The 15,644-nt window shown below is 41.4% G+C and overlaps 1 protein-coding gene across 1 annotated transcript; it reads right to left on the bottom strand.

The window, feature by feature from the left end:
• Nucleotides 1-1,535: 1,535 nt before the first annotated feature.
• On the bottom strand, nt 1,536-12,820 carry gckr (glucokinase (hexokinase 4) regulator). Its single transcript, XM_079667525.1, has 20 exons — nt 12,707-12,820; nt 11,671-11,863; nt 11,340-11,489; nt 11,197-11,265; nt 9,395-9,463; nt 9,163-9,236; nt 8,902-8,968; nt 8,686-8,739; nt 8,463-8,557; nt 8,284-8,389; nt 8,068-8,186; nt 7,184-7,282; nt 6,766-6,863; nt 6,523-6,590; nt 4,645-4,741; nt 4,458-4,567; nt 4,231-4,305; nt 3,740-3,880; nt 2,189-2,323; nt 1,536-2,113 (listed from the first exon to the last, which is right to left on the bottom strand). The coding sequence occupies exons 2-20, from the start codon at nt 11,722-11,724 to the stop codon at nt 2,000-2,002; spliced, it is 1,794 nt and encodes a 597-aa protein (XP_079523651.1). The 5' UTR covers nt 11,725-11,863; nt 12,707-12,820; the 3' UTR covers nt 1,536-1,999.
• Nucleotides 12,821-15,644: the final 2,824 nt, after the last annotated feature.

Below are 15,644 nucleotides of genomic sequence, written 5' to 3'. Positions count from 1 at the left end.
GTTGGTTAAGGTTAGGATAAGTCTCCAGGAACTGCATGTAAGTCAATGTAATTTCCCCTGAAGTGATGGTGTGTGAGTGTGAGTGTGAGTGTGAGTGTGAGTGTGAGTGTGTGTGTGTGTGTGTGTGTGTGTGTGTGTGTGTGTGTGTGTGTGTGTGTGTGTGTGTGTGTGTGTGTGTGTGTGTGTGTGTGTGTGTGTGTGTGTGTGTGTTTGTGTGTGATCATTCATTTTAAGGTGAAGACTTGGTTAGGTTAAGGGTTAGGGTTAGGCATGTGTTGGTTAAGGTTAGGATAAGTCTCCAGGAACTGCATGTAAGTCAATGTAATTTCCCCTGAAGTGATGGTGTGTGAGTGTGAGTGTGAGTGTGAGTGTGAGTGTGAGTGTGAGTGTGTGTGTGTGTGTGTGTGTGTGTGTGTGTGTGTGTGTGTGTGTGTGTGTGTGTGTGTGTGTGTGTGTGTGTGTGTGTGTGTGTGTGTGTGTGTGTGTGTGTGTGCCGATGCTGCTATTGGTCTGTTTGATCAGTCTGTGACATCACCAAGTGAACATCATGTAAAGCAAATTAATATGTGAATGTACTAATGTTGATATAAATAAATGATACACACAGGAAGGTGATTCTGAGGTGGCGATTCTTAATTATTGAATTACTAATGTACATGCTTTGTGTTAAAGGGATAGTAAGGCAACAGTTAAATGTGTTTAGCTACGTACAAAACAAATACAATCAATGTAATTGTTTGCTATATTTAGCCGTCAGGCTGCCCTTTCAGATCGAGAAGCTGATTTTATGCTTTAGTCCGAGCCACCAGACTCCAAATTACAACGCTGCCTCGATTGATGACTTGTTGTTGCTATTGTATGACTTTTTAGTTGATCAATTGTTAGTTTGGATTCACTAAAATCCCACAGTAACACAACACGCTCACTGATTAAGGTAGACCAACAACCCCTGTGTTTTGTGAGGTAAAATTACAGTTTTTTAAAAGTAAAATCTGGTGTCTTTGGTGAATGTATAATTATCAGCGTCAATTCTTCGTCCAAATGTAGACTAAGGATACCTCATACAACCCCACTTTAAAACATCCAAACTATTCTTTAAATTAATTCTAAAGTGAACGCAGTGTTTCCTTGTGCAGGCTACAGTTTTTAATACTTGTATACAAATCAAGAACAATGTGCTTTTGCTATCTGACGCAGATTATGTTCACTCTTTTACCTTTAAACTCGGCTCAGCTCCAAAGGTTCCCAAAGCTGCTCAGCTGCCCTCAAGATACACACACCCGTCACACTAATCCTGTACATGTGTGTGTTGGGCCACGGAGGGATTGAGGTTGACTTACATCACATTGACCGATATGGAAGAGCCTTTACTGTACCTGCAGAAAACTTTAACAATACAAGGGGTGGAAGTGTCAGCAAATCGTCAGACTGTATATGGTACCCGGGTTCGATTATGACCTTTGTAAATGTCATACCTCTCTCATTTCAACATCTTTACAATAGAGGCATTAATGCAAAACAACATCTGCTCAGTATCAATTATACTGCTTTTAACACACGTTTATTATGTAATGCAATATACTGTCAGAGATTATCATATAACACATCAGGAGAACACATAATTCAGAATCAGAATACCTTTATTAGTCCCACAGAGGGGAAATTTGCAAGTTGTCTGCTTGCCAATAATAAAAAGTGCATATCATTTAATTTCTATCTCTTAATATTTCAGATTTGATTGTGCAAACTATATTCTAACATCTGCCTACATATATAGAACTTAATTCAGTATACATTGAATCTATACATCTGCAGGTTGTTATGTGTGTTTGCGTGGCAATGCTGCCCCTTAGTGGTATAAAATGGTATTGCATGATGCAGGTGACAAAACTGATTTTAGCTTATAATAACATTTAGAAGGCGAACCAATAAAGGATGACCTTTGACTAAAGTGTCATAGTTACTCTATATATATTTTTGCTGACATGAGACCTTTAATTTATGACAGGCAAGCTTCCACAGCGTCCCTTACGATTGGCTGTTGCTCCAAACGAAGCTCCGCCTCCGCCAGAGAGCAACCAGTCAGCAAACAGACCAAAGCCAGAGGCACCACCTATACACACACACAGTCAAATATGCCTTTATGATGTAAATATAATGATACTCGTGCACCCTGCTGCCTCCTCACCTTGGTCCTGGTTCTGGCAGTGTGTGTGTGTGTGCTGATGTCGGAGGATGTGATTTCCACGGTCAGATTGTCCACTTTGTAGACGGCCTTCAGGAGAGCTTCCTCACATTTTGGCTCGGGACAACCTGAGAGTTTCTGGAAGGTAAACAAGAACGCTTCAATTTAGATTTATACAATGTTTAATGTGACTGTAGTGATTATTTTCTCTGTGAAGAATGGAGATGAATTAATCTTTTTCACTACTCCAAATAGCACAGACACATGGTTCAATAGTAAGGTAAACAAAAGTCTATTATATTAGACTTAGAAAGTGCCTCACAATGAAGGACACAAGAAAGACACCACTTCAATTCAAACGATTAAGTTAATAGACTAAGCAAAGGCACGGCTAAACAGGGGATTCTTGAGCTGCTTTTTTAACATTTTTATGCATAATTGAAAATTAAAAGAGGTGGATGGACAGGGGCGTTCATGCTTACATTGTGAGTTCAAACCTATTTTCAGATTATTGAAGAGGATATACCATGTGACTACAATATAAGGACACATTAACTAGACCCTCCAGAAAAACGCGGGCTAAAATCCTTGATTATGCGATTAAACATGCGGGGTTTTTATGTGATTTTATGCGGTGAAATTGCGGGAAGTTGCAAAAAATAATAGATTTTTTTTAAATATTGGGCTGTCTTATTTATTGTCTCTCACACACAACCTGCCACTAACATTAAACCCCTTCCCTTTCCTATTCGATTAAACACATTCAATGTTTATGTATTGCAAAAGCAATTGGGCTATTTTAATCACACTCTCTCACACACACACACACACACACACACACACACACTTCTCCGCCTCATTCTGTTTTCATTTACTCGTTCGTTATCTGACCAGCTTCAGTCTTGTAGGCTACTCACTTCGTTTCTTGTAGCCCTCGAAAGGGTTTTGGAGGTTGATGCCTCGTGAACGTGAGTTGTTTGGCTTTCTTGTCCGCAGCAGCAGAAAGCATTTTCGAATGTTTGAATGAATCAAAGTGGGTCTTCGACTTTCTCTTATGCTCCAACACACAGTTGCACGGGGTGCAGAATAGTTTCCCCCCACTTTCGTGAAAGACATCGGGGTACTGCTTTGCCCGGTCTTTAGCAGAAATGTTTGTGGGTAAATGAGATGGATCAGATTTTTTCATCTTGGTGTTTTCTCTCTCGTGTGAGTTCCACACGTTCACTCTACGGTGTTGTTTACCTTCTGTGATGCGCGAGCTGATGATGTCACGTCATCGTCATTACTACTTCACGTCAAGACGAGTTAACTTTGTGTGTAAAAATGCGGGGATTATGCGGCCTTTTAAAAATCTTCGCCATTTTGCTGATTATGCGGTAAATTCTGCGATCGCAGAATCTCGTTTTTCTGGAGGGTCTAATTAACGTTGCAGTAGTACATTAAGGTAAAACAAGGTAGTAGGTTTTTGCTTCTCCTTTCAAATGATGAAATGAATGTATGCACAGTAGTAGATGGGGTTGTAGGGTTTAACATCCATTAGTGGTGTTATTTTACCTGCAGTAAACGAGTGGCTCTGCAGTAGAGTTTGCTGTTGGTGACCTGCAGGTCCATCATGTGGTTCTGGTAGATTTTCCCCTTTAAGACGTGAGCGCCGGTGCTCAGAGCGTTCAGGAACAGCTTAGTGCACAGCTCCCACTGCTGAGAGAGAGGAGATATTGATTATCTGTTCTCTGCATTTACATAAGCTACTCTGAAAGGGGGGAAAAAACAACAACTGTCATCTGAAATAAGACGTAAAAAGCAGGAGAAAAACTGAAAATCGATAAAGATGGAATTAGTTTTACAGCTCTGTTGAATGAGGGTGGGAGACAGGTGAAAAGGCAGTATAAAGGTGTGTGTGTGTGTGTGTGTGTGTGTGTGTGTGTGTGTGTGTGTGTGTGTGTGTGTGTGTGTGTGTGTGTGTGTGTGTGTGTGTGTGTGTGTGTGTGTGTGTGTGTGTGTGTGTGTGTGTGTGTGTGTGTGTGTGTGTGTGTGTGTGTGTGTACCATTTGAAGTAAGCCTGAAACAGGTGATGGCCAAGTGATTCTCAGTGACGATAAACAAAGCTTATTGATGTCATCCTGCAAAAAAACACAGATTTTATTAGATGGAAATTTGGATTGATTGACAGACAGACAGACAGACGGACGGACGGACGGACGGACGGACGGACGGACAGACAGACAGACAGACAGACAGACAGACAGACAGACAGACAGACAGACAGACTTACTTGTTGTACAGTAGCTGCAGTGTCTCCATCCACTCGATGATAAACAGCGTGGAGATTGGACGTCTTTTCTCTCACTCGGCGTGCCAACTTCTCCACGTCACCGACATCATCTGTGGAGAGAGAGAAAAGGCCGTTAAGATGTATTGTTGATCTGGAAATAATCAACAACAAAAACAAGTTGTCTCACCAGTCTGTGTGTAGATGAGAAGAACCATGTCGTGGTCATCGAGAGACGGCAGAACGAGATGCAAGAAATCCTCATGTGATATGCGAAAGTCAGGACCCTGGAGGAAAGAAAATATATGATTATGAAGAAGAATGTTAAGGAATCACCATTATTTTGTTATTTGACTGTAGCTTTTCGTAGTTTCTGTTGTAAAATGCAAACTTTTTTTTCGTTTACAACTTCTACAGTAGTGAATACTTAATGTTATCATGTAGATGATAAATGTTTTCTCCCAACAAAGTGGATACGGAAAGGTTTTTAAAAGCCAAATTCAAGCAGTGGCCTTGGCTGAAGGAAGTTTCCAGCAGTAAGCTGTTAAGCCCCAAGGTCCCCGCCGGCGGGTACTTTTTTTTTTTTTTTCTCACGACACTGGGTCTCAGGGGATCTTAATATTTAAGAACCTACTAATGTGTTCTACCAGATTAACGGGAATAATCTCAGCTAACTGACTATACAAACCATTTTTACCAAGACAAAACAAAAGTCTCATAAGAAGCATCTAAATGACCCCTGAGCGAAAAATGCTAACCTATTACAGCACCGATAATCACTCCTAGCTCCCTTATTACTTATCCTAGGTGCACATCCAACACATCGTTTATGATCGCAAGGAGACACAGAATCAAACGGTGCCCACCTCAACACTGAAAGATACAAACTTGTTATCAACAAAAACGTACATCAAAACAAGTGGCGCTAGGTAGCACACAACGCTAACATGGCTTACCTTCGTCTTTGTCTGGTCTAAACTGGTCTTCAATGGCATTAAAACGATAAAAACGATACTGTAGTTAATCCATAGGTTAATATCCAATGTGTCTGTGTCCCCTTTGAAATGTTCTGATAATCCATAAGCAATAAAACAGCTTTTCAGTTGCTTGATATCAGAGCAGGGAAATGTCTCCCCTCTTCTGCAAGCTAACATGCGCAGAGACGTCACCTTTTTTTTTAACATGAGTGTGTGCGAGACGATTTCCCTTCGATTCTATTGGCTCTAACGGTCAGAAAGAGATGTCACATGTCAAAATCGAACAAGGGGGGCCAGAGATATGGAAAATCAACCCAAATGGCCCCAGAAGAGTTTTTTTTTGCTAAATCTGTCAAAAAAGGTCAAATATCACTTGTTTTGCATCAATCTTGATACAGGGTACTTATTATATGTTGTACTTTGGATTCCTAAAGCTTTTAGTCTACTAACCCATCATTCAAGGTTAGTTTTCACTATAAGTACAAAATATTTTTGGACGGACACTATAATTTACAGTTTTTTACCATGTTCAATCTGAATTTTCTTTAAAATAAAAAACATCTATATTAATTCTGACTTTTCTACATCCAACTCACAGGTTTATCATTACTTTGAGAAAAAAGATGATTAATTTAACCCTTTTAGAGGGGAATATATGGTCATTTGTTCTGGGAATGTCATTTTCGAGCCTGAAACCTGAAAAACAGGCTTGGGGCCTAACAAAAAAGCCGATTATTCTAAAACAGACATGTCCTATTGGGCTTTGTAAAGTAGGTACAGTGTTTCATACTAATCCTGCTCCGGGTTAATCTACAAGTGAGACACTGCAGAGACAGATGTGACGTTACACCGTGTCAAAGAAGAGCTGGATTTCATTCTAATTGGATTTGACTGGATTTGAGACATATTAATACTTTGTAAGGCCATGACTCAGAGCTGTTTCAAACCCAAAAGTCAGTACTGACAGCAGTGGTGTAGCTCAAGGATAAACCTAAATGTACAGTGGCAGTTTTGAAGCAGTGCTTTGAATCAGATTCAATAATTATTCTTTTGTTTAAATAACAGTCATTTCATTGTTTCCCTTCACGTACCAGTGGTCCCTCGTTGTTCTTCAGCTCGTTGTACCCTCCGCTGATGAAGCCCCGAACATCTTCGTAGTCTCTCACACACACAAAAAAGAATATTAATGCAAATGTGAAGTATTTGAAAAAAATGCTTCTCCGATTATTTTTAGTGTTTTCACAGTTTCATGTGTGATTATGAATCACCCGGGAAAATGCATTGAGCTGCAAATGAAGGTGTTGATGATAACGAGGACGTCACACTCCTCTCACCTGCTCCAAACGTCGGCACACACTCGCTGGCGTCGATGAGACCGAGTACGCCAAGTGAGCCCCAGCCCAGGTAACACACACGCCTGCCACGCTGCAAACTGAAGCACACAGAAGAGAGTTCATTCGAAATAAGTCAAATCAACAAAGAGGTTTTGTATCTGTATCATCTCACACACTTCAGATGTCTGCCATAGTGCCTGTTTCAAAAGAGGTAAGGCTTATATTGCCTCTGTGTGTGATTTCTTTACCACTGGAAGCTTTAGAAACTGCTAATCCACCATGAAAAATGTCATTGTTATGGGTTTCAAGGAGCTGCTTTTCCACCGTGTAAGAAGTCTGGCTGCTGAGTAGCTGCTGAATCAGGACTAGCCTGTTTGCCTTGTTGAGTAAAATTCAAGGTGACTGGAGGATGTTCTACCTCTTTCCAGCCGCCTCCAACAGAGCGATCATCCCCTCGTTGTGAGCGCAAGGGATTTCCAGAGTTTTCTCATACGCTCTCATGTGCTGCAGGATTCCCCTGTTGGCAAGAGATAACTGTATTTGGGAAAATACTGAATGTACTCTTCCAATCTGAGAGTAACATGCTAACAAAGGTATCCCAACTGTAGCTGTGAACATGACAGGATGTGTGATTACCTAGAAGAGCATCAGGACTGTTTGAGGCATATGATAGCTATGTGATTAACATGATGATTCAGCCTCTATGGAGAGAGACATATGACAAGCATGATCATTTCTGACGTGGAGCTAATCTGAAGTAAACATTGAATACTGCTTTCTATTCCTCCATCTTGGGTCTGTGGAAAAGTCAGAATTTTGAGATTTTTGAGAAAAAGTCGGGATATTTAGAAAAAAGTAAAAAAAAAAAAGATTTTCGAGAAAAATTCAGATTTTTGAGATTTTGGTGAATAAGTCAGAATTTTGTGAAAAATTCAGAATTTTTAGAAATAGTCAGAATTGTGAGATTTTTGAGAAAGAGTCAGAATTTTGACGAAAAAGTCAGATTTTTGAGATTTTCAGAAAAATATAGAATTTTGAGAAAAATATAGAATTTTGAGAAAAATATAGAATTTTGAGAAAAATATAGATTTGGGGGATTTTGAGAAAAAGTCATTTTTTTGTTGAAAAAGCCAGAATGTTTAGATTTTGAGAAAAAGTCAGAATATAATTTTTTGAAAAAGTCAGGAACTAGTTGATGCTCTGTGTGTGATGACTACTTCCATTCTTGAGAGGATCAGAACACATCGATCCTGAGATTGAAGCTCAAGCCAGAGACGAGTGAGATTTCTCTAACATGCTTACTGCTGAGTGATGGGTGTGTGTGTGAAGGCTGCAGCGTGAGCAGCAGACAGCACCACCTCCAGCAGGATCTTAGTGGCGCTGCCTCCTTTCATCCTGGAGGAGCCGCTGATGGCCTCCGGCTGAACACACAGACACACACAGGAGCACCTGAAGGGCTGTCACTACATCCGATTTGCACTACATGATATCTTGACACCTTTAAGGAGAGTTTCTTACCCCGACTGCTGGGTTGATGAGGAAGGCCTTTTGACTTTTAGCGAGCTCCTCCATCCTTTGCACCACGCTGCGGAAAGTGAAGCTGCATCCCGTGATCGGCTCGTCCCTAAAATATTTGGATGTTAACATTTACAACTAGTTAACATGAATGGAAAAAAGAGTGAAGTTCACACACACACCTGGCCTGATGTGTGGGGTTGAAGCCCACAAGAACAGGGGTGTAGACCTGAGGGTTCTGCAGGCAGAGATCCAGCTGACCGGCTACAAAAGGAGCCTTAATGTCACAACAATCCATATCTACACATATTAGCTTCGGCTTTCTGCAAGGTTGCAATATTCTGACTCATAAATAACATCCTGTTCAACAATAACTCAGATTCTGGTTCGTTTAAAGTGACTTACGGATAAACCACAGGAAATACCAATGAATAAGACACGCTTCTTTCCCTCACAGGCCTGCAGAACAACACAAACAAACTCAAATTAAACACACACACACACACACACACACACACACACACACACACACACACACACACACACACACACACACACACACACACACACACACACACACACACACACACACACACACACACACTTTACAACATCCCTGACCTCCTTCAGACTGAGCATGCCCAGTTTGGGATCATCCTCTGGAGCCTCCTGCGAGGAAAACAGAGCTCTGAGGAAAATGGGAAAACAGAGATTTGATTCAAACAGAGACTAAAAAATATAAAATATAATCTTTTCATGGCCTGCATTTCAACTTAATGTGAATTGAAGATGTAAATCAGTACGTCCTGTTAGTTAAATAATGAGACAATTAAGATAATTGCATTCAATTGTGTCAACATCTGTTCAAAAACCCATCCATACTTGTCTCCTCCTGCAATGATGTATGAATAAACCGGACTCTGGTTCAGCTCCTTCAGGGCTCTGTTGAAAGCTGACTAAGAAACACACAACAGGAAGTCATTTTGAAACATAACAAGTGATATTTGATCATGATTCTGTCCACACTTGCTATTCTTGGACATTCCTCGAGCACACAAATGGTTTGCCTCTGTATTCCTGGTGGGATTAAATCCTATTTGAGGGCAGCTTTTACCGTGACGAGGAAAGCCAGTCGACCAGAAGTCCCACAGCCGCTCAGCACAACGAGGCTGTCCCGAGGATCCTGTGAAAGAACCAGAAGAGTTTAACACCGTCCCCGAGTGACAACGAGAAGAAGAAAGTGTAAAGCTCTTCAGGGTAACAACATGCACAGATAACAGACTTAATACAATGAGAGCAAATACGTTAGATTTCTGTAAAGTTTCTGCTCAATGCTTGCTTTTTGGAGGCCAAACGGTGCATAGCTCACACATAGGAAGGTGTGGGGGAAACTTCTGAAGCAATTGGAGACAGGACTCAGAGAGACACGAGGAGAGCTGGAGCTTTGGTGGCAAACACTGACGGTTGATTGGAGTTATGGCAAGACATGTCACGGGCCACGAGTTGACCACACGGTTGAGATTCCACAATCAATTCTGAAGAGCCCTCCTGTAGCTCCAGGTTTTAACTCAGAGTGTAATAATCAACATTCTTCACTAGATAGACTAAACAGCTGAGGACACTGAATCACATTTATTGTCGCTTATGGCTCGAGGTCATCTACACCCCGAGAAGGAAGTGTTCCAGGTGTCCCTCAACAATGACTATCTCTGACCGAGAGTTGCCCGGTCACAAACTTAACAACAAGAACAACTTGCTAGGGCAGCCCCTCCTTAAGGGAGACAGCAGCTGCTCGAGGCTGGTCAGCTGCGTCAGAGGGTGAAAGGTGAACATGGAGGGCGAAAGGATTCCCTGACAGAAGGAACCGTCAACCTGTGGACTTTCTCAACGGCTGAAAGGGAGGACGTTCTACCTCGCTCTTGAAAGGATACGTTTTTTCCTTAAAAACAAACTGGATAGGTTTTGGGAAATCTGGAAAACCTTTTTACGACTTCCCGGAGCATAATGGTCTACAACAGGGGTGTTGCAGCCAATTTGATGTATTTTAATATTTGTATATGAAGGCGCTGTGATACTACTGAATTGACCTGGGCATAGGCGGAGACTCAGCCAATTTCAGGGTACAGCCTAATATTTGGGGAGGACACAGGTGCACAGTATGAGGGATTGGGAATCACCAGAGGGAAGCCACACAGTTTTTCAACCGTGCATGTTTTCGCTTATTTTCTGTTTGTTTTGAGTTAATTTCGGTTTATTTCTTTATCACAGTTAGTTGCTTAGTTATCAGTTAAACACCCGGCTCTTGTTTAGCTGTCATCATCCTGCAATCCAAATAAACATCTTAAATGCACTCAAAGAGAAGACCTGCTGTCAACACCACAGGTCTGGAAAAGCTTCACACCATATCCCTCACTGGCAAATATTTGTTGTTCGGTTGCCTTTACAAGGGGTGTCAAACTCAATTTCATCGCGGGCCACATTCGCATAAAGGCTGCACTCAAAGGGCCGGTTGTAACTATATAAATATATAATATATATAAAATAATGTATTATATTACATTATTGCCTCTGAACTGGATTATTATCGGATAGGATAATAACTTACTATTTAACTACGTCTGAAAGCAGAAGTCCAGGGCAAATAATTGCAAGTCTTTTCAGTGCCATGTCACAAAACGAGATGCATTGTGGGACATGTAGTTCATGGGCAACCTGCTTCTGTTAATCGGCATGTAACCGTATAATAAACGTATTATAATCTTTGCAAGCTCTTGAGGGGCCGCATAAAATGAAGTCTATTTTCTTCTTTCTGTTTTGTTTGTTTCGCTGATAGTACATTTTATGAAGTGTCATCTCTATGCAGACAAACTAATAAAGAGATGTGCTCAAAATATGTTAGATTTCTATCCCAGATACCTTGAGGATGAGCTCCACCTTCTTAGCAACCTCCATCAATGTTTCCACCACGTCATCACTCATCAGCCTCTGAAAAGACACTCATATAATCATTTCCTTTATAGAAACCTTTCAAAATGAAGGCTTGTATCATAAACCTGTACCTGGTAGGTGGCTCCGGCCTCTTCCAGAAACATCTGGGAGTCACAGGCCTGCAGCATCCTCACAATGCATCCTGATGAAGCGCGGTCGATGTCCCGCGTCAGGGGGTTGGACTTCTCCGAAACAGGAAGTGACGGTTCATAATATGGGGACTGAGAAACATAAATATCAAGAAACGTGATGATAATCATATTAAAATTCTTTTTTTAACAGTTCATTTCCTGCTTTTTCTTCTTTTGCTGATATAATCACTTCATTTCGTGGCATATTATCAGTCTTGAAGATAAATATATGCATGTCTGAACCGCCAAGTCCAACTATTCTTTCACTTACTTCCCATTCATGCACGCTGGAGAGCCTGCAAGTCCACTCTGATCCCGACATCATGCACAAGTTTGTCCTTCTCGCTGTGTGACAGGAAACGTCCCTCTGTGTCGCTTGTTTCCTTTTTGTCAGCCACGGGGATTTGAAATGAAAACCACAGAGTGCTCGGCTCTATCTGTAGTGACAAAGTTCACTTGAGGACCTTTGAGACGAGAGAGGATTGAGAGGAAGTGTGACACACCAACACAATGACCCTGCATGTCTTTATATAACTATAGGTAAGGTAGGTTTATTTATACAGCACATTTTCAGACACAGAGGCAACAGATTCATACAAACCATGCATACAAGAGATAGTTAGTAGGTGGTACAGTAGGTGCTAAAACAAGACTTCTGAGTAAGAGCTGAACAGGTCATGTTTTTAGTCTCGACTTAAAGGGGACCTATCATGCAAAATGCACTTTTGTACGTCTTTTCTACATGAACATGTGTCCCCCCCGGTGTTCCAGGGAACTCACCAAGTGTCAAAAAACACGACCCTCTCTATTTTCCTCCATACCCAAATCTCTAAAAAAGGGGCTGCAACGGATCTGATACAGACTGATCCAGATTTGAACACTTCTATGATGTCACAGAAGTGGCGCTACGGCTATTGGGCCAACTCCACCAATCAGGAGGAGACAGCCACGGACATTGCCGTTGGAAAGCGCTGGAGACGCTGTAGTACATATGCCAGGCCTGTAGATGGTGCTGTTCTCACAGAATCAGCCCATGATGCAAAGACAGTGTTACATTGAGCGAAATGAGGAATGGATAAAATGCATCTGTTTGATATTTTGAAAAATAAAAAGTATAAATATGCCTTATATAGCTATGGTCCTACACTATATTATTCAAATATAGCAGGATAGGTCCACTTTAAAAGAAATGAACTGTCGTAACTCAAAATCTACCGGAGCAAATGGAGGTTACAAGAGTGCAGTTGTCCTTACTCTCCAACATGCTTTTCAGCCCCGCAGTGTCTCATCAGTGTGAAAATATTTACACGGTAGCAGATTGTAGAGTCTGATGCATTTCATCGCCTTCAGAGTCAGACTGTTTGCAGCAGCGTGCCTCACTCCTCCAAACTCCCACCACAGTCTGTCGTACCGCCGGCCAACGCTCGCAGTGTCACTAAGGACATTTTCCACCTTCAATAAACACAGAAAAACACTCGTATTATTGATCCTCCCTCTGTATCACCTCACACCTGCTGTAAGGTCCACACAGAGGGGAGAGAAACATATATGTTCATCGGTTTTACTTGAAATACTTATATTATGTTGTTTATTGAGCTGCACATGCGCATATGGGCATTCTGGTTTTTGTTTCCTGAAATATTTCTCTTTCAAGACATTAAAAAAACATTATTTTGGTCAGTGTTTTTGCTGCCTATTTATGTTTGGTATTGTTTTACACGCTCAAAACAGTCTAAGTGTATCTACAGATATGTTTATTATAAAGTCTATTGATTAAATATAAGGAGGACTTGATTGACATCTTACTCATTTTTTGAACATAAAAATAATGTTTATTGATAATCTGCTGCATCATGGGTATTCTTATTTAGTTTTCTTTGTTATAGGCTATAGTTTGAGATATTATAAGGCTGGTGGTGACTGTCTCCAGAGTGATGCATGTGTAGGCTTGTTGCTCACGCTGATTATTAATGATATCAGGCATCTGATGGCAGCTCGGTGTTAACCTCTCTGAGTCAGAGCAACAGCAGAGAGCTGTGCGTACGGCTGCCCGATAAATCACACAAACGTCATAATGAACTCTTTTTAAAAAAGGTAATGCTGAGCCAATATCAGACACAATAATATAATCATTTAAAGTGTTTAAACCAAATGCTGTCCGCTGGTCAATCTAACTCTTAATTAACCTAAACATTTCCCCCACAGAAACAGATGGTGAGAGGCAGAAGTGATGTATGTTTGCAGCACAGAAGCAGACTTGCCTCCACTCTCCAAAACAAACTTTTTGTTTCAGTTTCTTCTTGTACATTTTTGGCCCTTTTTCACCTCTCAGTAACTGTGTCTAAGTGCCTTTGACACATGACCAATGCAAGCTGGGTTTCCCTTCAGAAATAATGAAATTCTACTTGACCTGAGTGGACTCTGTGTTGTGTGCATCTCGTCTAAGTCAGGCCTGGAGCACATTGACCTTGGCACCAAGCCTTGAAAGGCCCTTCGAGCCTCCTTCCCATCAGGCTTCAGTCTCAGCATTATTCCTAATTCTTCACAAAAATCGCGTCCCTAAGGAGCAAAAAAAGTCATTAATACTCTAAATAATTGTTCTCATAATAAGCTGTGAAATCCTTGGACAAAAAATGGCTAGTTAATTCTGAAATTTTCTACAGGACATTGCGACTAAGTCAGCTTCAAAACATCATCGCTATCTGCTCTTTTTTGCCTAAAAATAAACTCCAAACCTCCTAAAGAGCCTCGGTTTCAATTACAAAAAACAGCCTGAAAGTATATTTCTTTCACCGCCAACTCCCTTCAATTACAGTCCAGCAAGACGCTTTTAGGGGCTTATTTAGCATCATAAAAACAGAGAGAAATCTAAACTTAGCTTGGATTTAAATGTGGTTAATTGTATAAATGTGAAACTTTGACTTTAAGAATGAAATATTTTCAGTTGTGGACAAAAGCACGACACATCTTCAAAGTTTGCTGTTGACACATTAACTGTGAAGTGTAATATTTGGTGAATATATAATAATATAATATTAGCCTTAAGTCAAAGTGTTAGGGGCAAGAAAGTCCATAGCTCTCCACACACACACACACACACACACACACACACACACACACACACACACACACACACACACACACACACACACACACACACACACACACACACACACACACACACACACACACACACACACACACACACACACACACACACACACACACACACACACACACACACACTCCCTGCCCTTCAGCTGCACAGCCGCCGTCGTCATGACAACAGAGAGGCTAATCTCCAGTGGACAGAAGAGAGACGAGAGAGAGAAAAGTGCAAGAGCATGTACAGAAAACGTGCTTCTGAGAAGTGTGAAGATATGCAGTGCACATGCTTGCATATTTCTGTGTGTGTGTGTGTGTGTGTGTGTGTGTGTGTGTGTGTGTGTGTGTGTGTGTGTGTGTGTGTGTGTGAGCATGCTTGGGAAAGGGGTGTTTGATGATGCAGGTGTTTGTGAATGATCCTGTGCATCTCCTCTTCAATTCAATGAGATTGGTGATTGCATTTCTATCAGGAATCTTGACTGAAGAAGTGTACGAATCCTTGCATGCTTCCTCCAAGTTTTAAATCCCCTTCCTGAGCTTCATCATCTAAAAAGAAATCCTTATTTGGTCAGCTAGAAGGACTTCCTTCTCCTTAAAACGGCTAAATCTACTCATTCCTCTTGTTTTTCCCGTCGCCTGCATGCTTTCCTTCATGACAGTCCTTCCCTTCCCTGATGCTACAGTAAATCATCTCTTGTCATCTCCTTTTTGGAGCTCCATCCCTCAAATATGTGCCTTTTTGCCCTCTTTTATTTCCGTCACGCCCTTTTCTTCCCTAAACCTCCCAGTCATCCTCAGTGTTTCATTCCACCTGTCAATCTCCTCACCCCTGGGAGCAGTGAATCATCTTTTCTCCGATGCTCGCATACACCCCTTTCATCCCGTCTCTAATTCCTAAATCCATCCCTCTTCACTATCTACGGCCTCTCAGCTTTCCAGCTTCCTCTCTCTCTCTCTCTCTCTCTCACACACACACACACACACACACACACACACACACACACACACACACACACACACACACACACACACACACACACACACACACACACACACACACACACACACACACACACACACACACACACACACACACACACACACACACACACACACACACACACACACACACACACACAC

This window comes from Notothenia rossii (genome assembly GCF_949606895.1).
Source record: "Notothenia rossii genome assembly, chromosome: 3".
Lineage (NCBI taxonomy): Eukaryota > Metazoa > Chordata > Actinopteri > Perciformes > Nototheniidae > Notothenia > Notothenia rossii.
This window is presented reverse-complemented; position numbering and strand designations above follow the sequence as displayed.

Bases quoted from the DNA above. Each gene is read 5' to 3' on its own strand.
- gckr (XM_079667525.1), bottom strand. From the start codon at position 11,724: ATGATGTCGGGATCAGAGTGGACTTGCAGGCTCTCCAGCGTGCATGAA. The intron at 8,390-8,462 runs GTGTGTGTGTGA...CAAATATTTTAG, and splicing joins AACCCCACACATCAGGCCAG to GGACGAGCCGATCACGGGAT. The intron at 6,591-6,765 runs GTGAGAGGAGTG...TGTGTGTGAGAG, and splicing joins TGTGCCGACGTTTGGAGCAG to ACTACGAAGATGTTCGGGGC.